At 39.9% G+C, this 22,637-nt stretch overlaps 2 protein-coding genes and 2 non-coding genes across 4 annotated transcripts; all 4 read right to left on the bottom strand.

The window, feature by feature from the left end:
- Positions 1 to 4,734: 4,734 nt before the first annotated feature.
- Positions 4,735 to 10,114, bottom strand: rpl13 (ribosomal protein L13). The gene is given in 6 exon segments (NM_001200113.1): positions 4,735 to 4,935; positions 5,074 to 5,130; positions 7,009 to 7,182; positions 7,695 to 7,836; positions 9,470 to 9,586; positions 10,101 to 10,114. Coding segments are annotated over 5 exon segments (636 nt in total). The 5' UTR covers positions 9,574 to 9,586; positions 10,101 to 10,114; the 3' UTR covers positions 4,735 to 4,776.
- Positions 7,261 to 7,341, bottom strand: LOC124628619 (small nucleolar RNA MBII-202). Its single transcript, XR_006983206.1, has one exon. It is a non-coding gene; the product is annotated as a small nucleolar RNA MBII-202 (small nucleolar RNA).
- LOC124628618 (small nucleolar RNA MBII-202) lies at positions 7,931 to 8,012 on the bottom strand. Its single transcript, XR_006983205.1, has one exon. It is a non-coding gene; the product is annotated as a small nucleolar RNA MBII-202 (small nucleolar RNA).
- A 5,166-nt stretch (positions 10,115 to 15,280) lies between the features above and the next one.
- On the bottom strand, positions 15,281 to 22,637 carry gcshb (glycine cleavage system protein H (aminomethyl carrier), b). The gene is made up of 5 exons (XM_017478105.3): positions 22,369 to 22,637; positions 18,748 to 18,827; positions 17,903 to 17,966; positions 17,470 to 17,601; positions 15,281 to 17,360 (listed from the first exon to the last, which is right to left on the bottom strand). Exons 1-5 carry the CDS (start codon positions 22,514 to 22,516, stop codon positions 17,266 to 17,268), a joined length of 519 nt encoding a protein of 172 aa, XP_017333594.1. The 5' UTR covers positions 22,517 to 22,637; the 3' UTR covers positions 15,281 to 17,265.

Raw genomic sequence — 22,637 nt, 5'->3', positions numbered from 1 at the left:
AATGAGCAAGACGAGCTTTGCCGCTTCGACTAGCTTTACCTCAGGATTAAACCGGCTGCATTTCCCCTGTTTTGCTAACGCTATGCTTTTTGAAATCAAAATTTGTTAAACTTCATATTACCAGACGAGGGTTCTTTGCTGCTTCATATGAATACTTAGAGGCTAGTTTTGAACAACTATATATATATATATATATATATATATATATATATATATATATATATATATATATATATATATATATATATATATATATTTGCTTTCATGTAAGCGAGAACAGGAACTAACTTGTTTCGCAGACGTTTCGCAACATTAAATATAACTATAAATGGGTTAAAAATAAATAAATAAGGAAAGAAAGAAAGAAAGATATTCTTTAATAAATATAAAAACACTTCGAGACATTTTATTATTAAAAATCGTTAAGAAAAAATCAACTTCATGGTGGGAACAAATACTCCACTTCATCACACCACCCGGTTGTTGATTAGTTTACTATAACATCATGATGTGGAGAGTTTTATTGTTTTAAATAGTTACAATAAAGACCTCTGGTACAGTATAAATGTGTGTGCGGAGTCTGCATGTTCTCCCCGTGCTGCGGGGGTTTCCTCCCCCGGTCCAAAGACGTGCATGGTAGGCTGATTGGCGTGTCTAAAGTGTGCGTAGTGTATGAATGGGTGTGTGAGTGTGTATGTGATTGTGCCCTGCGAAGGATTGGCACCCTGTCCAGGGTGTACCCCGCCTTGTGCCCCATGCTCCCTGGGATAGGCTCCAGGTTTCCCGTGACCCTGAAAAGGATTAAGTAGTATAGAAGATGGATGGATGGATGGAAGTTTCATTTGGTTTGATTGGTTTGAACATTATGATTTCATGGGGCGGATATGTATATACATATATATGCGTTCGGAATGATAAACACTCCAACACACTTCAGTGCTCCTAGCACACATATACAAGTGAAGCATAAGTAGAGCCAAACAGCACACTTTTGTTCCTGCAGCCTCTACAACAGATTTAACACATTACCTTCCCACAGAGCAAATCCGCAGCTTATATAAGCATCACTCACGTCACTGGACATGTGCGTGAAGTGCCCTTACACACGACCCGTTAAAGTACTCATCCGGGCGTCTGTCCACTTTTATCATTCACACAACAAGCTACAAAACAATCAGTCCATTTTTAGTCTGGAATGGGAATTGATTGTTCCCTGAGGACAGGCTTGGGGAAGGGGTTGTCGTCGTCGTCCCACCCCCCCCGGCTGCGAAAGTGATGAGTCTAATTACTCGCTTTGCTGCGCTGTTCGTTTCTCACTCAGGCTGCTATTTAAGGAGCACAGAGTGTGCAAGAATGCCAGCAGCGCCCATGTGTTTGCCCAATACGGCACACAAACCAGACTAATGATACAGAAGCCCTGCTGTTATCACGTCTCACATCCTATTGGAGGCTCGCGAGTCCATGTGGGGATGCAGATGAGCAGCAACCTCCACCTGAGCTCTAGTACAGAGGATAGATCTGCGGCTGCGCAGACAGACAAACCAACCAGGCCTACGGACCCTTGGGCACTAGAGGGGTTTTATTCGGAAAGTCTGGATCCAGAATCTTGTCCAAAAGCATCCTAAACGTACAAATCATCTTAACTACGAAAGACAGAGAGGGCGAGAGAAAGACTATATATATATATATATATGTGTGTGTGTGTGTGTGTGTGTGTGTGTGTGTGTGTGCGTGTGTGTGTACAGTGTACAACGTTTAACATTTTGTGAAGCTCAGGCCAGTTCAGTGTCATCTCTGTGCACTCGGTGTTGTAGGTTTGATGGTTATGTAAGCTCTGTGGGTAGGTAGTGTGTCATCTCTAATAGAGGATGCAAAACACAGCGAGTTATTTGCTCCGTGACTGTGCTAATAATGCATCTTTATTCCATCGCACTAATGAATGCTCCATTTCGATTGGTCAGAAAGTGTTCATTCTTTTTCTTTCGTTAAGAGGCTGGTGAGGAAACGACTGTTCACAGCTGCCGTAACGTGACGTCCGTTTAACATTTAACATTCACGTTCTTTAATAACTGAAGAAAAACTTAACGGTCGGCAAATCGCTGTCGAGGAACAAAACGCTCCAGCGTGTGCTGGTGTGGTAACAGTGACTCTGCTTCATCACCTCACCAATCGTTGATTATTTTCTTAAAACGGCACGACACGGTGTTTCATTCCTGACTCGACGCTACGTAGATTTCATTTATAATTAATGTAATCTACTAATTAAAATGTGACAAAATAGCGTGACCCAGCCTCATTTGTCCATATTTAGATATTCTTCGTGGATTTCAGAATGTATGCGTATATGTCCATCCATCTTCTATACCGCTTTATCCTTTTCAGGGTCACGGGGAACCTGGAGACCATCCCAGGGAGCATCGGGCACAAGGCGGGGTACACATACACATTCACACACCCATTCATAGACACTTTAGACACGCCAATCAGCCTACCATGCATGTCTTTGGACTGGGGAGGAAACCGGAGTACCCGGAGGAAACCCCCGCAGCACGGGGAGAACACGCAAACTCCGCACACACAGGGCCACGGTGGGAATCGAACCCCCGACCCTGGAGGCGTGAGGCGAAGGTGTAAAAAAAAAACAATGTGTATGATTAGTCCATAGCAGGACTCGACAGAAAGCACATGCGGAGAACTAATCGTACAGGATTTACGGCAATGATCACTTGCACACCAGGTGAAAAAAAAAAAAAATCAGTATTCCATTATAATATCTTAAACAACTACAATATTAGCCGAGGGGCTCAGAGAGAGATAACATGTCTTTATTTATTTCCCGTTGTTTTTTTAGTGGCGTAATTATCTTGTCTTTCTATACGCTTTTGCATTTGCTACAGCCATGGAGCATCTATTAGCACAGACTATAATCCACCCCGCATGTCTCGTTAAGTGTAAAGCGGAAGAATGGCTCAAACCCTCATCGATACGACACCTAATGCTCCGAAATGAAGAAACAGAGCAACCTGGGAATATGATTAGTCTTAGACACTTGTGCTGAATTCCTGTGAACCTGTAAGACTGAGGATCATTTTTGATTCATTCCATGCTCGGTCTCATCAGTGACATTTAACGAGACCAGTACGAGTGGTTCAAAGCTAGTGGCCACGACCAGGCACCAGAATATGAATGAGATGTCCGCGTAAGTGGCCCATTAGCCTCTCGACTTACAGCAGGTGCAAAGCCTCTGGAGCACCTCATCTTTAGCTCATCCTCTACATCTTGTATATTTTACGTGCAATTCCGGACTGATTTGCTTATTCAATGTATAAGTGTTTAATGCAATCATTTAAAAAAAAAATCAGAATAACAATTCACCTAGGAGAGGATGGGATCCCTTTGCGGTCTTATTCTATTCGAGTTTCTTCACCTCTAGGCTTGCTCATTAAGATCCTCGATCCAGATTTCCATCAAGATGCTTTGTGTTAGATCCTGATCTCATTACTGTCCGTACGGAGTTTCGTATGTTCTCCCCATGTAGGTTTCCTCCCACCTCCCATCAAAAAAAAAAAAACACGCTAGTAGGTGGATTGGCTCTGGATCAGCACAACCCTGACCAGAATAAATTAGTTACCAATCCTCCACTAATAAAAAATAAATAAATCTTGGAATAAGAAAGATGAAAGCAGGTAAAACACCCGTGATCCGATCGGTTCTTCGGTTGTGCTCCGAGGAACACATTTATATGGCCAAAAGTATGTGGACACTCGGCCTTCACACCCATTTGTGGTTCATCCCACAACAATGAGCACACCATATACAGTAATCCATTTAGACTGGCATCAACGTCCAAATTGTAAATGTTTCAAGTTCAGAATTTTCCTTAGAGACTTAGAACTACTCTGCAGAAAATGTTTATTTCTTCACCTCTAGATTACATTACCATATAAAATACAAGTGCATCTGAAATGTCTTTAATACCCACGAGTAGACAGATTATACTGTACAAATCAATATTTATACAAAAAAACTAGGATACACCCAACGTGGATTTTTGTCCTTATGCTGCCATCTAATGGCATGTATGAAGAATTACAGCCCATGTTTTATTAAACGCCACAGTGACTGTATAATTAGCTCACGTGTGTTGGGAGCAGGTTCTGAATCTAAGCGCTGCACAAAGATCTCAGACCGTAATGTAATACCTTATTTTAATTCCTCACATTATTATACCCTCTTCAAATCTAAACAAATAAAGTTATTTAATGAAAACAAACTGATTTTAAATTGTTCAAATTAACCGACTAATAATTCACAGCCATCCCGAGGCCACTTGCCAAGTCGACTGCCCCATCTCTCAGTATCACGATATACAAGCTCGTTTAATGTGAACATTTTGTTCCGAATCGCTAAAATTGTACAGGTTTAAACGGCAGAATTGATCGCTCTGCTTTTCCATTTTAAGCAACGTATTTCGTAGATATTAAATAAAATCTGTTTTACATTTTTAAATAAAATGTGTGGGGGAAAAAAAAAAAAGAACACTTTTCTTTTTAAGAAAGCCAGATTTCAAATGCATTCGAATATCGTTATACATGCATTTATTTAATACATGTACCCATTGCCCTACCCTAGTGTTTAGACCTGCACATCTCTTGTATGTGCAGTGTAGTGAGTATTTAAGTATGAGAATTGCTAGACATTTGCAAAACCTCTGTTCATAAACACACACACGACTATTTGTGGAGAGGCTTTATTTTGTTGCATACAAATAACGGTCTATTTCTTCTTCTCTACATCCTGCTCAGCGGCCTCCTTTGCCCTCTTGGCGCGGATGCCGAAGAGACGGGCGTTGGCACGAGCCATGCGCAGATTGGCGAACGCGTTGAACTTCTTCTCTTCCTCAGTGATCATGCGGGCCTTCTCCTTCTTGTGCACCTGGAGCAGAAATTCATCCGTCATGAGTTAAACAGGCGAATAAACTATACAGATTATAAAATGTGAACACCGAGATATCCAGAGCTTTTAAAAGATAGGACGTGACGTGCTTCGGACACTTCGAAATAAAATACTTACGATCTTAATGGGCATGACTGGTCCAGTGAGCTGTGTCGCCATCTTGACCTCCTCCTCCTGCAAAGATGGTTAAAAAGAAAAATAAACAAAACAAAAGAAGGTGTGGAGGGGGGAGGGGTTGTCAAATGCAAGAGCCAAAAAGTACAAGTGTCAAAGAAGTTAAATAAGTTCATCAAGGACGTGCAGAGATTTCTATAAGTGTGTTTTCTGACAGCAAAACTAGATCAGGGTATCTGCAGGTATCAGCGCTTCAAATGTAATACTTTTTAATGCCATGTTCAAGATATTGGCAAAAAAATGAAAAGACCTGCACGCCAGTTCAATCGTGCAACACGATACATCGGCTATAACGGACTGTGTTCACGCACAGACATTCACTTCTGAGTTAAAGTAAACTCTAGCAGGGTAAAATTCTATAGTGGGATATGGGAGACCGGAGCAAATATCCGTTTAGCATTACCGTTTACTCAAACGGTGAAAGAAAGAAAAAAAATCCAGCATTTCCTTCTCATGACTTTCCAAGAGAGGACAAAGATATATAGAGATAGATTATAGCAATGGGAAGAGAAAAAGATGTCGGATTTACCATCACGCCTCAACAGCGGTATTAGAAACCCCCTAGTGTACACTAGTAATAGTGTTTACTAGAACTAATAAATATATAGTAATATATTTCTGACTTAATTGACTTTTATGCATTAGACCTTGTGGCTTTTATTTTGTCGGAAAACCGCAGGAAGACCTCCACTTAGTTGGCAACAGTTTGTTTGTTTTAAATTCACTTATTACCAGTCAGGTGAAATACTGTAAACCAGATACTGTCGTGTCTAAATGCAGGATATAAGCGACTCAAACTCGCAGCACAGACACAGATGAAGCCGGTGTGGAGCGGCGTTTACCGTCTCAAACAGCAACGAGTTAAAATAAAATCTAAAACCATCTTTACGGTGTCGGCTCGATTGCATTTCAAGACCTTTAAAACGTGAATTTAAGATATTTTAATGCTAATCAAGGCCTTATTTTTACATTAAGACATTTTACAGACTACAAAAAAAAAGAAAGAGGAATGACGATAAAAACCCACATGAAATATAAATAAAACGTACACCCTTGTAGATGTTTACTCTCTTACAATCACAGACGCAGTCAGAATCCGGTCTATTCTGACCGGAACATTTCAGCACCGAGCAGACTCACAAGATTTAACTGATACGATGAATAAAACCTGCATTTAGCGGTTTTTCAGAGATGAGCAAACTGTTTCAGCAGCGCTGTTTTAACTTAACCAATAACAGAAACCATTCATATCATGCTTTGATATAACAGAACTTAAAAAAAAAAAAAAAAAAAAAAAAAACATGACCTCCCGGTCGATTTAATAACGTCCTGTCCATTTTATCTAGCCGCGGTCGTGATCTTTAATTTGAATGTTTTACCCTAGGAAATGATAGTCGCTATATACAGCTTCTAAACCTCTCTAATTAAACACTAATTAAACCACACTGATCACTAATACACGAGTCAATTGTTTGGGCTTGTCTGTTTAGAGTCGTGGCGAACTTTAACAGAACTGAGAAATGCTCAGCGCGTTGCTGAAATGGCGGCTCCGTGTTACACGCAAAACAGGAAATAAACGATCTGCCGCTTGCTAGTGTGTACGCAGGGTTAAAAATAAGACGATACAGAAATATCCACGACTGATCCGTATAGACCTACACGGCAAATAAGATTAGCGTCATGTCGTGTAATGTTCTCATTAGGGAATCAAGTTTGGTTGTTTTTTTTGTGCAAATGCATGAAATTAGGCTCGGCTCAGTTTTCAGAAAAATCACAGCGGCTGTAAGACTTACACTCAAGATATAGAAATAAAATAGAAATGTCTAAAAGCGGCAGCGATTCATTCGCCAGTGCTCGACGCAAAGCTGAGCCACTTACAGTGCTGTCTCCCTTCTTGGGCGCAGACACCTTCCTGGGGAAGAGGATAAGTTTGGAGCGGTACACCTTCAGCCTCTGGACGTTGACGTGCAGGGACTCTGTGGATCTGTTGCGGCGGCGCGGGTCAACAGCGATGCCGATGGTGCGGGCCACTCTCTTGTTGATGCCAGCGGCCTGAGACACAAACCAAACCATGAAAAATGATCGCGAGGTCCTCGCTGAATCACAGTTCGGAACCCAACGTCCGTCCGTGTCGAGCACAGCAGTCATCAGCACAAAGGGTTCAAGGAGGATCATCACAAATGTACAGAGATTCCGGAGAATTTGTCATCATCTGACTGTCGCTCGGGACACGGGGTAGGACCGGTCGACAGGACAAACAGAACCCAGCAATGACGGACATTATTATACGCTAGGTGTTGTGTACAAGTTAGAAAAACAATAGTGTATAATGCTCCTAAATGTTTTGTTTTTACTAAATCTAACGTTCAGAAAAATTCATTATTTAACTGAAAAATTCATTATTTAACTGAAAAATTCATTATTTAACTGAAAATGAGGAATGCAAGTATGTTATTAAACATAAAACCAAATCTGGTCTCGCTTAACTAAAAATCTTTTCATATGAATCAACTTTGGGGGGATCCTTCAAAGATTAAAAGTAAAGTCTAGAAGCACAATCGCACCTTCAGCTCTTCCAGGGTGAAGCCCCGGCCGGCGCGGACCTTGGTGTTATAGCGGACCGTCGGACACCTGACGATGGGCCTCAGAGGTCCGGCGACTGGACGAGGGGCGATGCGGCGAGCCTTCGCCTGGCGAGCCTTACGTCTGTAACACAGCGGCAAGAAAGCAGTTTAATTACAAAAGTGCTGTATACTGTGGTGCGCAACAGTTAAATACTAGCCTGCAAGCGTTAATCCGTATTGAGCACAACAGCCATCAGAAAAAAGGGTTCAAGGAGAATCATCATAAGATGTACAGAGATTCCGGAGAATTTGTCATCATCTGACTGTTGCACTTGCACGGTCTCTTAAACCTGCTCGTTTCCTCTTATACCACAGCAACCTGGCATCGATTATGATTTCTCATTCATTTCAAGTGAGTTCTAACTTGATAAACGTCATTCTTTCCCTTGAGAGTTTTTCTCGTGAAGATAAAAATGCTGAGAAACCGCACAGTGAAGTCCTCCATCCTGAAAACATTCCCATGTTACAATACTCCGACACTGGAGACTCCTTCCATAAGCGCTCCACAAACGCCTCCTCACATTAGGGATGTGCCATATCGTACAGTCCATGATATACCGGTACAATTCCTCCCCAAGATAAAAAAAAAAAGTCATTCCATGATATTGAACAGTCTCCAGTCTTGGGGTTTTGTAACATAGGAATGCTTTCAGGATGGATGGACTTCACTCTTTCATTCGAATCGGCGAAATTGCAATTGCACGGTCTCTCGCAGTGATGCTTGTCGGTAAACGAGACCTTTTAGCTGTGCTCAAGTTCGACGCACGCGAATCGAAGAGGGCTTCGGCTGAACGTGCGCCGTGATGACGTCACGTGACCCAAACCTGCGGGAATTTTGAAAAATCGCACGCTCCTCCGAATATTACGGAGGTTTGATTAGGAGTCCTGCGAGTCTTGTTTGGTGCTTGTATTTTCACTGGAATTTTAATCTGGGAATAAAATTCATATTCTATTATTTTAAGCCCGATTACAAAATGGTATAGTCTAGTATTTGACGACGGTAAGGGTCAAGTTTGTGGATTATGTTTGTACGGCTCTCAAGACTGTATACTGATGTGACTCGTGTGTAAATGTATGTGTGTACATATATTTAGAATAAAAAAAAAAAAAAGTCATCAAAACTCTGGAGTAACAAATGGAACTATGGGAATTATGTTGTGATAAATTTTTTTTTAAAAACCCAAAATAAATCAAAATAATTTAATTCTTGGTATTTTCTCAAATGATTTCTTGGGGAATTTCCCGGAGATGTTTTTTTTTAAACAGTATTATAGGAGTTCACACCTACGCTACACACTTATCGGCTGCTTTTCGGAAACATGTTTCGCTCCGAGTCGTCCGTTTAAACGTTTATTTGTAAATAAGTTAGTTTTCTAATGAAAGCAATGAAAACATCTGCACGATTATGTTTCTGCCTACGAGACGATTTCAAACGTTTAATCCTACACCTTCAGATCAAAAGGGCTTTAAAGATCACGCGAAACATTTCAGTCGAGTGTCCACAAACCTTCTGACCGGTAGAAAGTCTCTCTCTACCTCACGTACCTACCTCACGTATCAACGTGCAGAGGAATTTAACACGTTTACATGGAACATCTGCCACCAAAGTCACTAGATATTATAATGAAGCTTCTGTTACAGAAAATGAATGGCTGCTTCTGATTGCGTGGTATAAGAGGATCACGGCGAGGTGGAACGGATCCTCTGAGGCGTACCTGCGGAGTTTTCTGGCTGGCTGGTTGAACCAGGTACGAACTCTCTTCTGCCAGTCTTTATGGAAGTGAGGGTTCAGGATCATCCCATTCCGGCTGGGGGCCATGACTGTTTATTCCCTGTGAAACACACACACACACAGAGTTATACATACAGACACACAGCGTACAGTGCACACTATTCCCAAAAATCTCTCTCTCTCCACACACACCATAGGAAGAAAACCTCAGAACATTTCACCAGAGCTAGCATTACTAGCCAACATGGCAACCTCACAGCTAACCAGAGAAGCTAGCAGACACTGGAGTTAATCAAGAAGCGGGTGTGTACATTTATTTCATTATAATAAAAGAACCCGATTAAACACACACCACGCCATGTTCCTGACTGATTAAAACGCAGCTCAGTGTGAACATCCTTCACCGAGGTGTTATTACAACCCCAGCGTGTGTACACTTTTAACTCTACATCTAATTTCTCTTCTTGTGCACACTCTACACACTCCATACTCATCCACTCTTACACACAACACACTCCTGTAAACATCTGTGGAACTCTATTCGGCGTAAAACGCGCACTTGTGAAGGATTAAAACGGATAAAGTTGATAACGCTGAAGGATATTTGCTCATACCGTCTGGGCGGAATATGGCCGAAAAGAAAAAGGAAGTACAAGCGCAGGGGTTTATGGGATATGAAAACGGCAGCCAATAGGAGCCGTCCGCTAGAGGGCTTCAAACCGGAAGTGTGAAGCGTGAATCAGGAAGCGCCGCTAAGAGCCGTGTAGGACTTTAATATTAATTACAGTCATTTTTTAAACACAATAATGTTCGACATTTACGCGTTAAATATTTATATGTTTTGTATATTTATATATTTATATGACATGTAACAGTTACATGTCAAATATAATTCATTTCTATAAAATAATAATAATAAAAAGAAAAAATAAAATATACAGACAGGAACGTTGTGTTGTTTACTTTTTATTTTTGTGTTAGGAATCTTTTAATAAAAGCGGTGCTTAAAAGGCTAAACTATTCCATGTTTGACTCAAATTGAAAGAATTCAACGAAACGTTTCATTTCTGTTGTCCATGTGGTCGAGGTTGTTGTTACGGATATTAATGGGTCATGAAACCTCCCTCTACCCTGTCCAGGGTGTACCCCGCCTTGTGCCCGATGCCCCCTGGGAGAGGCTCCAGGTTCCCCGTGACCCTGAAAAGGATAAGCGGTATAGAAGATGGGTGGATGGGTGGATGGATGGAAACCTCCCTCTTTCAGCTCAAGTCTTCCTCTCAATGTTTTTGAAAAATGCAGAAATTAGTAATGAGTAATGAATCAGTCATTTACATACAATGTTGATGTGACTAGTAATTCATTACTTTTCTGTAACTTACCCAACCAACACTGGTAGCATACACGAGGTGACACAGTAACACAGTAACAGACACGTTTATCCGTTTTTATTTTACAATGAACGCAGTACAGGAAACACTTCTCAGGCCGCTGGGCAGGTCTAGTCCGGGGTTACTTGAATCTGAACGTCATTCACAGTGCAGAATAGATGTATTGTAAGAGATTACAATATGTCTGTGTAAACAAAGTACAGACTAGCTAAACCTAAAATTATGAGTAATACTTGTGCATAATCAGTAACGATAACAAACAAAAATTACAGCGTCTGTTTGTTTTTGTTTTTTTACGACAGAAACCCTGACTAAACATTCAAATGTATTTTAAAGGATGATGATGATTATTATTATTATATTACAGTGTAAATCAGTGTTAGTGCTGCAGACGTTTAGCAGGTTAGCATTCCCGCAATGAAGCTGACTTGAAAATCTTGCCTTAGGAAGGTGTTTTAGTCATTCAGTCATCCTCTTTTCTGCGAGTTTAGTTACGAAACTTAGTTTAGGATCGAGTAAAACTGTCTCCTGGTGTGTTTTGTCCAGCAATAATAATATGTGTCATCAGACAAGTTCTTTTTAGGTTTCTACTCAAGTTCTTAATTAAGCACTTAAGAAGTGGATGGGTGGAGGGCTGTATTTCGCAAATATGCTGTCTATCATCTCCTACAACCTGAGTGTACGGGTCTCGGCAGGGTATGTGGAGAGAATCTTCTCCAGGATGGCAAATTAGTGGAGTGATGTCCATAACGAGGGCTCTGTGGAGCTGATGAGGAATGAGCTCCTGATCTCACTCGACTTCGACCTGCCCTGTGCCGACTTTCAGTCATTTTGACGGACAAGTCATTGATTAAATCAGCGAGGAGTGATTAAAAAGTACTCATGGAAGAGCAAGTAGTGAAGAAAGATATAAGAAAATAATTCCTGGCTCCAGAAGGAGACTGACTGACTGAAACACTGAGAGAGACACAAAGAGACACTTTTCTTGCCTAGCTGACCGACTACGATTGATTAAAGAGAGAAGAAATGAACCGTTCCAGAGAACTACATTTATTTATTCACTTATTTTCTATCTATTTACTACATGTTTGTTTCTTTCTAGATTTCTTTCTGTGGGATTGACAAATTCTTTCTGCCGATTCCTTGGTGACATTTTTCCTCGTAGCTTATGACGTATGAAGGGTGAAAAACGTGAAGTTAACATCTAGCTGGGGAAAAAAAAAAAAAGTGAGGGAGCCTAATAAATTCAACAGTAGAAACAGTACAGATCTGATAAATAAGTATCGAAATATGTTTTTCGATTCATTTCTTCATTCAGGAAGCGTCTTGATGATGTCGTTACAAACAAAGGCTTCTCCACTGATCTTGCTGGGGATCCGTTTCTCTTCTAGCTGCCTTCTGTCTCCTTGGATCCAGGAGGTATGCCATGTTTCTGTAAAAAAAAAAAAAAAAAAAGGGACAGATTTAATGTATGAAAACACACACACATGATTGAAAAAAAAAAAAAAAACGTTCAAAGCAGAGTGCTTAATGTTTACATCTGCAATGGTTCAATGATTCAGTAAAAAAAAAAAAAATCTAGCAGCATGAAAATACAACTTCTATGTTGGTTCATTTAAACTCATCATGCATGCATAAACGTGAAAATTCCTCATATTATTACTAAAGGAGCTGCTTAATGCAAGACTTTTCTCACTTACAGTCATTTGACCGGTAAACAGCCTGTAAGTCTCAGTTAGCACATTCGTGATGTTCTGCACTCTTTGTCGCAGTGTCTTCACCTGGTCTTTGAGGTCAGCCTTCTCCACCTTCAGCTGAGCAATGGTCTCCTCGACCTTCTGGGGTTGTCCTCAGCCTCAGCCGGTGAGACCTAAAAAAGTACAATTAAGGTTTATTGGTTTTATTATAATTGATATATTATTTATTTATAATTTATTATATCATTTTATCACACATTCATGAAGCCAAAATAGGACAAAAGCCTGTTAGCTTATGAAGGACTGAACAAATCTACTAAATTCATTTCTTTTAAAGGACAGAAGGAAACTGAGCACTGCATGGTTACAGCAGCACGACTGGAGAAATAGTTGTACCTTCAGTGGTGACCTCGGGGTGCGCTGTTGTTGTTTTCTTTCCATCGCCTCGTTTCACATAATAGTAAATGCCGGCTGCGGTGGCTGCAGCTCCGGCCGTGAACAGCAGGAGGCGCAGTAGAAGATCCAGTACACCAGCGGCAAGTGCAGTCAGAGAGTTACTCATTTCTCTTTCTTGATCAGAGCAACTTTTCTCTCTCTTCAAAACCGAGCTAGAAGCAAGAATTTCATGTTGCTTAGCAACACTGTTCCAACAATCTGGAAGTCCCAAGCGTTCCAAATTATTATCCATCCATCCATCTTCTATACCGCTTATCCTTCCTTCAGGGTCACGGGAAACCTGGGGCCTATCCCAGGGAGCATCGGGCACAAGGCGGGGTACACCCTGGACAGGGTGCCAATCCAGTGCAGGGCACACTCACATACACATTCACACACCCATTCATGCACTACGGACACTTTGGACATGCCAATCAGCCTACCATGCATGTCTTTGGACTGGGGGAGGAAACCGGAGTACCTGGAGGAAACCCCCGCAGCACGGGGAGAACATGCAAACTCCACACACAGGGCCACGGTAGGAATCGAACCCCGGACCCTGGAGGTGTGAGGTGAACGTGCTAACCACTAAGTCACCGTGCGCCCCCAAATTATTATTATTATTATTATTATTATTATTATTATATACAGTATATTGTCCTAAATTAATGATTGTTATGAGAATGAACAAAGCAAATCCCTAACTAGTTTAGGGCTGTGTTTGGCATTTTCATCCACTCAGAACTGTTCTGCTTGACTGGAAATATATTTTTCATTGTATATAAATAACAACTATAATGTGCACACAAATACAATTCTAAGCTTTTGGGTTACACTTTCTTTTCATTATATTCATGCACAAAGTGAAGTGACTACAAGCTGCATGAAGCTAAAATGAAACGACTCATAACTTTATTATCATATTTATCCCAAATAAACTTTTATCATCATCTAAATCATTTAAGATAGAAAACAAAATGCAATTCAGCGGTGAATTTTAGTTTACCGGTTTCTCAGACAGACTTGAAATTTGCCCACTTTGTTTCCCAAATACTTTAAGCGTAAGTTTTTTTTATAAAACTTGCCACTAAACTTGATCTAAAAGCAATTTAGATTTCCCCCGAATCCCTGCCCCTTTGTAAAAATCTTTCTTCCCTTGCAAATTTTCCAATAATTGAATCAGTTGAGGTCATTTGTTTTTGTTTGTTTGTAATGTATGAATTAGCAAAGTCGGAACACTTTACAGATAAGAAACTTTTCCCTCTGGGACATATGTGTTTGTTCTTAGTTTTGTATTTTTACGAAATTGTGAACGATCTAGAAGTTAATAAAACAAAATAAAAGATTTGTTAACATTAATAATGAAAATCAAACATAGAATACTATCCATACTGTTCTTCTTCCTCTGCTTCCTCTTCCTATTATTATTATTATTAGTAGTAGTAGTAGTAGTAGTACAATACATTAAGATTAGTACATAGAGATAAAAATGAACAGAAACATGTCACACATTATAGGAAAACAGTAAAGTAGACTTTCAAGTGAATTGATAATTTTGCTTGAATTTTAAGAGATATCAGCTTTTATCTTGTTGCTGCCGTAGTTTTTGTTGTAACCTTTATAGAGGATAATAACACGTAATATTTACCAAAAGAGCTCACACGTTCAAATAATTTAAAATCATCAAAGTGTTGTGTTCCCTGAGTATTTCTATGTAGAAGTACTGAGAAATCTCTTTTTCTTCGATGGAAAAATGTAAGGACCAGTATTGGTTCTAATTCTAACTCCTCCAACATGAGGTGTAGCGGTGAGAAACAGTCATGTTGCGTTTCCGGATTTTAGACACTAGGGGGCGCTCACTAGAGTGATTCAGCATGTGTATTAAATTAAACAGGACCGCAGTCAAAATTAGTAACTTGACCTAATGTTCATAAAACAAAATTCTTAGTAAAATTACATGTTAATATTCTATCTTTATCCCCCACCTTTAGCCTATTTTCTATGAACACACGCCTGCCTTGTCTGATAAACACAAATCCCGATTAAACCTGAATTCTATTGAACAATTAAAGTTTTTTATGTATGTTATTATATTTAAGGCTCGGAATGTGTTGCAAGAGCACACCAACGGTGTCAGATTTATTAACGTATTAAAATCTATTAAGTATCTGTCAAGCTGCCACACATGAGGCCTGTTTTAAAAGTGCAGCCTTTAAAAGTTCAAAGTTAATCTGATCCCAGCGGTCTGTGCCAAAGACAGAAACAAATGCAGCATGAGGTTTTTATTTTATTTTATTAATGTGAATTCGAAATATGAAACTGTATTCTGAAATGTTGGCAAGGTTACAGGTGTTTATAGACTAGTCATTTGCCTTGGCAAACCCTTTAACATTTGGGTTCGTGTTAGGAGTATTGGTTCATCCTGATAAACACGCAAACCACAAACCACAAATGCAAGTCTCTACAGAGGAAGCAGTTCAAGTTCACATGAATAACGCATGGCCTAAGGATAATAAAGGTAGTGCAGAGTTCATGTTTTATTTAACATTTATTATTAACCTAATATTAATGACAGAAAAGCACACCATATGGACTAAATCACAGAAAACATGATTTAATCTTTTGGAGCTTACAGACCCACGGATAACCTGCAACCTTTTACTGAAAAACGGAAACATCTCACACCACAACATACATTAAGATGGAAAATACATAGACAAAGACCGAGAAACACCCAGAGATGACGGAGTAGACGATCCACACCGAGCCGTGCAAGCCTCCAGTCACAGGCTGATCGCTTCAGGATTGTTTTGTAATGTGTTCTGGAGATAATCGTCATGGAGACAGTCAAGTTGCTAATTTGCAATTGAAACCATGTTTTAAAAAGGCACTTTTAATTTATTTGTAAAATACTTTGAGTACATTTAAGTGAGGACTCTTTTTTTTAAACTTTCATTCAAGTATAAGCCGAAGCTCTGTACTTGATTTTCTACCCCATGACTACGTATATATATATATATATATATATATATATATATATATATATATATATATATATATATATATATATATATATATATATATATATATCCACTGGTGTTAATTGCTCGACATGAAATTTCAGCTCAAATGCCTGACTCATTAGAAAATGCTCAGAGATGCTCTTCACGTGCCACAGAGACTATGATCAGCAGTTCATTAATCATTAATAATCCCCACACCGCAACCTATCAGTATCTTAATCTAAGCTCAAAGATCAAGGTGTTTACGTTGTGTGTTTCCTGTCCTGGTTTAACGTCAGATAAGTGACTGGTGTCTCTTGCTACAGAACAGGACAAAAACGAATCTTTGCAAGCTGCTATTAAACATGCCAGGCGGGGAAAAAACCCACATTGCATCAAGCACCAATTGAAAGATGAATTTAATATGCATCACTTATTATCGTAATTATTATTGACCAACATCGCACACGCTCTGATCTCTCCCGTAACCGACTGTCGTAACGAACTCGGACGATTCCCGTCAGTGCACTTTATCCTCAGTTCTCTGAACGCCTAGTGACCAAAGGAGTAATCCTGAGATCCCGTGGGAACAAAAATGTCACGTGTACGGGTGTGTTTTACTTTCAGATTCGCAGCTTGTTCACGTGTTGGTGATGGGGACGTTCTGTAACGTGGAAATAAGTCTTAACGTGGCTTAGTTTACCAAAACGACCACCAAAAAAGCGACACCAAATCTCTCACAGACTTAGTCTGTGAATAAATACCGAAACAGGAAAATAACACGGTTATCCGTTTTCAGCTCTCTCAAACATCTGAAATTAGCTTAATGTGTTAAAACGGTGAGCTAGAAACTCGACACCTCTACATGTCTATTATCCAGACAATAATCCCACTTATCTAAATATAAAAGCACCGAGTTACACATTAAGCTTTAAGGTGTCCTGACTGGAGTCCTTCCGTGAAAGTCAATTATTTAAGAAATCATTCTCGGGACATGAAACTTGCAGTTTTATACCGTTACCAAGACTAAAGCGCCAATGTTCCAAATTTATTCGAAAGTACCTAAAACTGGAGTGCAGGTCCTGTAGCTCTTCAAACCTACAGATGTGTTTTAAATCCTCATTACACTCACACAAGTAACGAAGTCCGATCTCTGGCATCATAAGAATTTGCAGTGGGTTTTTAAGCACTAGAATCAGTTTATATTTGATACAGAAAGAGAAAGAGAAAGCAGATTTAACGTGTAAATCAACGGAACTACTCCAGGGACTTGACGTATTTTTCATATGCAGCTTCATCCATAAGGGCTTCCAGCTCTCCGGGGTTTTCTATCATCATCTTAATCAACCATCCTTGAAGACAGGAGAAAGGATTAGAGACATAGACTACACACACACACGTACACATATATACACATACACATACACATACACACACACACACACACACATGCATGCTCACCACGCTCGTAGCAGGACGAGTTGATGAGTCCGGGGTTCTCCGTCAGTTCTGTGTTGATTTCAGTGACTTCTCCAGTCAGAGGCGAGTACAGCTCGCTAGCGGCCTTCACGCTCTCTAACACGCCAAATTCCTCTGAAAGACAAGGATTGTTTTTTTTAAAAAAATGAAACATTCTTCGTCCAGAACATGACGTATGAATCAGTATCCGCAGTTCTAAAAGAAAAGTCCATCTACACACTGCTTTAATCAACAGGATTGCACAGGGCGCAGTAATAATTTTCTCCTAGAAGTGAGAGGTACTGACGAATCCGAGTAGAATATGACGCGGGAAATGCATTTTTACAAAAAAAAAAAAGATTACATTTGGATTTCAGACTTTTTTTTTTTTTAATTGTTTTTTTTTTTTTTTTTTTTAGAAAGCATCAGAGCTCACCCATTGGTTGGAGCTTCGTTCCGACCTCCGGCAGTCCGCAGTACACGACATCACCTAATGCTTCCTGTGATTAATACACGGGAAAATAGATTTCAAAATAAATAAATAAAAACGATACAACTATTTTTTTGACATATCACAATTACACAAGGCGCCAGGGAAGAGGAAATGAGGGGGGGCGGGGGTAGACAACCGAAGAGCGTACAGGACACACCTACTGGAAATGAAGAGCAACTAGAACAGAAACAGGTGTAGACTATTCAGTAATTCTCTCACTAACGCTACACTTCATTACGTTGGATTGGGGAAGACAACCAACCGTTCTCGTCGTTATTTGCGTTTATTCTTCCACAACACTCCAAAATTTAAATTTTGAAATTTCTGTTACGATAACTAGCATTACGCATGAGATTAGTTTTATATTTACATTTTATAGAACAACTACTATCAGGATTTCAACTAAAGGAATCGTTTCAGTAGGATTGCAATTTATTTAACACCCTCTCCCTTGAAGTAAAAATAACAAACCATCAACTCATCAGTCCTGAAGACACTGAAATAGCTACCTTTACCCCCGACTGTTGGAAAGTACTGACACTGGAGACTCCTTCCATAAATGTTAAATTAAATTTTACTTAGAGAAAACGTCCCTATATCAGCGTTACACACATTTTTATTTTAGGGGCAGTGGTGGCTTGGCGGTTAATGATCGGAAGGTCGGGGGTTCAAGCCCGAGTCACCCGGATGAGGACGGGTTCCCTTTTGAGTTGGGTTCCTCTCAAGGTTTCCTCCTCATATCGTCTCAGGGGGTTTCATCAACATCATTATTTACAGGAAGAAGGTACCTGGGCGTAAGCGCTGATGCCGACTGTCCCGATGTGTCCGTCTGCTCGTACCCACTCGTGTTTGTCTGTAAATCTGAGAGCTGCAAACAAAGCATGCGGTGTTTTTAAAACTAAACATGCACTTTAAAGAAGAATATGAATCCTTTTTTGTTTAACCTTTTGATCTTTTGTTCAAAGAATTCACAATAAGTATTCTGTTCTCATGGACATCAAACAATTACAAACAACACAGGTTTATAATATATATATATATATATATATATATATATATATATATATATATATATATATATATATATATATATATATATATATATATATATATATATAAAATATATATATTTGTTAAATATAGGTGTGCAATAATTATTGTCACCCTTTTAGTCAATACTTTGTGCTACGTCACTTTGCCAAGATAACAGCTCTGAGTCTTCTCCTGTAACGCCTGATGAGGTTGGAGAATACATGGCGAGGGATCTGAGAGCGTTCCTCCGTACAGAATCTCCCCAGATCCTTCACATTTCGAGGTCCACGCTGGTGGACTCTCCTCTTCAGTTCACCCCACAGGTTTTCTATGGGGTTCAGGTCAGGGGACTGGGATGGTCATGGCAGGAATTTGATTTTGTGGTCAGTAAACCATTTCTGTGTTGATTTTGATGATGTTTTGGATCATTGTCCTGCTGGAAGATACGACCACGGCCCATTTGAATCTTTCTGTCAGAGGCAGTCAGGTTTTCCTTTAATATCTGTTGATATTTGATGGAGTCCATGATGCCTTGTATCCTAACAAAATGTCCAGGTCCTCTGGCAGAAAAACAGCCCAAAACATTAAAGATCCACCTCCATATTTAACTGTGGTCATGAGGCATTTCTCCACATGGCTACCTCTCTGTGTGCTCCAAAACCACCTCTGTGTTTATTACCAAAAAGCTCTATTCTGGTTTCATCTGACCATAGAACCCGATCCCATTTGAAGTTCCAGTAGTGTCTGGAAACTGAACACACTCGAGTTTGTTTTTGGATGAGAGTAGAGGCTTTTTTCTCGAAACCCTTCCAAACAGCTTGTGGTGATGTCGGTGACTTCAGACTGTAGTTTTGGAGACTTTCTGACCCCGAGACACAACTAACTTCTGCATTTCTCCAGCTGTGATCCTTGGAGACTTTTTTATCCACTCGAACCGTCCTCTTCACAGTGCGTTGAGACGATATAGACACACGTCCAATTCCAGGTCGATACATAACATTTCCAGTCGACTGGAACTTCTTAATTATTGCCCTGATGGTGGAAATGGGCGTTTTCAATGCTTGTGTTATTTTCTTATAGACACGTCCCATATTGTGAAGCTCAACAACCTTTTGCCGCACGTCACGGTTATATTCCTTGGTCTCACCCACTGTTATGAATGATTACAGGATCATTGTGTTCCTGTGTTCCTTGGCCTGTGTGTTCCCTCATATTTATACCCCTATGAAACAGGAAGTCATGGCTGAACAATTTCCTGTTACTAGTCACCCAGGTGTACTAAAAAACATTTAAAACATAAATGGGAATATATTTCAAATATATTTTTCCCTCATATGAATTCATAGGGGTGTCAATAATTATAATATTTAACAAAGATTTTTTTTTTTTTGGATAAACCCGTGTTGTGTTTGGAATTGTTTGATATCCATGAGTTGGTTTTTTTTTAAACAAAAAGATCAAAAGGTTAAACAATAACGACACTTTTTCACAGCCTTCTTTGCTCCTATTTACTAAGGGTGCCGATATTAGTGGAAGACCCTTATTTCAATCTAAACACATTTAATGTGTCTCAGGGTGGAGTTTTACTTTAAGCTCGTATCTAAATACTGAAACTTTATACTGTCGCACATCAAAGCAGTAGAATTTAAAACTGAGAGTTAAATTTGAAACACACGAGCATGAAACCGAACAAGGATAATTCATCAGTGGAGAAAATTTGGTAAAATCGTGATGCACAACGTTTTATTCCGAGACGGCCGTCATTTCTAATCAAACTATAAATATTTCCCGAGACTCAGCACTGTTCAAGAGCTCAAAGAACAATTTAACGTCTTCTGTCCTGAATCCAAAAGGTCTTATGAAACACAACCACGCAGCCAAAAAAAAAAAAACCCCTCCCAAAGCTCCTCCTCTTCACTCGAACTGTTGGAAAGCTAAACACTGTTCTTCTGAGAAACTAAATTCACCATCCAAAACATGAGACCCGACGGATCATGATTCTCGGTAACGTGAACGCTTTCCACCGTTTCCTCTTCCATTATCTCAGTGATAACACCACATGAATGTGGAGAAGGGGAAAAAAAGAGAAAAAGATCCTGAAAAACCAAAGAAACATTGTGAACCGCAATAACAGTCAGAGTTCCATTCAGGGTAATAAACCGCCCCAGCAGTTCAGGTTTAAACCGGACTGAGGACGGAGTCACGATGCGAGCGCTGTGGGAAACAGCTGGCGTGCACATTTACAAAGCACGCGAACATTAAAATCAGGCAGACCTGTTCAACCACTTTACAAGATGAAATATCAAACAACAGAGAAGGGTGAGGATTTCAACCCAGGGCTCCTCCTGGAAGATGTTTAAGAGACTTTATTGGAGCGGTTTTTTATCAAAAGATCAATTCGACATGACTTCTAGAACCTTGTTCCGAACATGAACGGCTCCTAAAAGGCCTCGAAATTTCATAACGACAATCAAACGGTACCATTTTAGTGCATAAAAACGGTAGGGCATATGTAAACAGGAACTTCAGTACGAATTTTCATATGATGTATGAATTTTCATACATCAGCTCGTCATTTGCACTGTTCGTCGTTACTCTTCTACACCTATACGTTGTCTTTTATTTAGAATCTCACTATCCAGGCTCAAGACTTGACTCAAGTCAAGATTACTCGCTCGTGTCATTTCACTTCTTCATCGTCGCCTCTTGGTTGCTCGCTAGGGATCTGAATCTACTTTGTGGCAAAGTCTGTTATTGTTGAAGTGCTATACACTCGCAGAAATAAAAAAAAAAAAAGGTACCAGAGCGTACCTTTAAAGCTGTCGCTGTGGTGGTACTATCAAGGGTGCGTCATTTAAGTGTATGTGGTGACTTTAAGAATAAGGTTCAATGATGGTGCTTAAATTATTATTATTATTATTATTATTATTATTATTATTTTGAAAGGTATCTGGGGAATATATAAAATGGTCCAACGATGGTACCACTAGTGTGAAAGGAAACGTGCAGCTTTATTCTGAGAGCATAGAAATAAAACTGAATTCAGCTTTGACTCATGCACAGTATTGAATTAGTACATTTTTAGATTTGGTTGCAAATAAGAGATCATTTGTGCAAGGAAACAAATCTACTTCTGCACCTTAACCAGGAGACTGAGTGTTTACTGAACCTGAGAGATCAAGAGGTCAAAGGTTACATAAAAATATATAAATAAATAAATAAAGGAAATGAAGCAGATCACAACAAGTAACATTACAAATTCGACCTTGCATGAAAACTCTTGCAGGTTGCTGCATGTCCTGTCATGTTGTTGATGAATTCAAGGCTCCACATCCATGCACTTTTTAAAAAAACAAAAAAACAAAATAATGTTTTACCTTGTGAAAGCCAGGACGTCGTGCAGAAAGTCCGCGAAGTAGATCTGTTCGTCCTTGTTAGTATCTGGTACCCTACGGTTCTAGACAGAGTGGGCAAAACCACTGATAAGTTGCAGGAAAAGCGCGTGAGCGTCGCGCACATCGCCATCTTTCCCCCTGAACTTCAAAGAAAACTGCAGCGCTCATGCATGACTCCGCGCGCGCTCCCGACCGCGCGCGCTCTCGGTGGTCAGACGGGACGATGCCTGGGGGTTCAAGTTCAAAATGGA

The sequence above is a fragment of the Ictalurus punctatus genome, chromosome 10 (genome assembly GCF_001660625.3).
Source record: "Ictalurus punctatus breed USDA103 chromosome 10, Coco_2.0, whole genome shotgun sequence".
Lineage (NCBI taxonomy): Eukaryota > Metazoa > Chordata > Actinopteri > Siluriformes > Ictaluridae > Ictalurus > Ictalurus punctatus.
The sequence above is the reverse complement of the archived record's forward strand: the minus strand, read 5'-3'. Positions and strand labels throughout refer to the sequence as shown.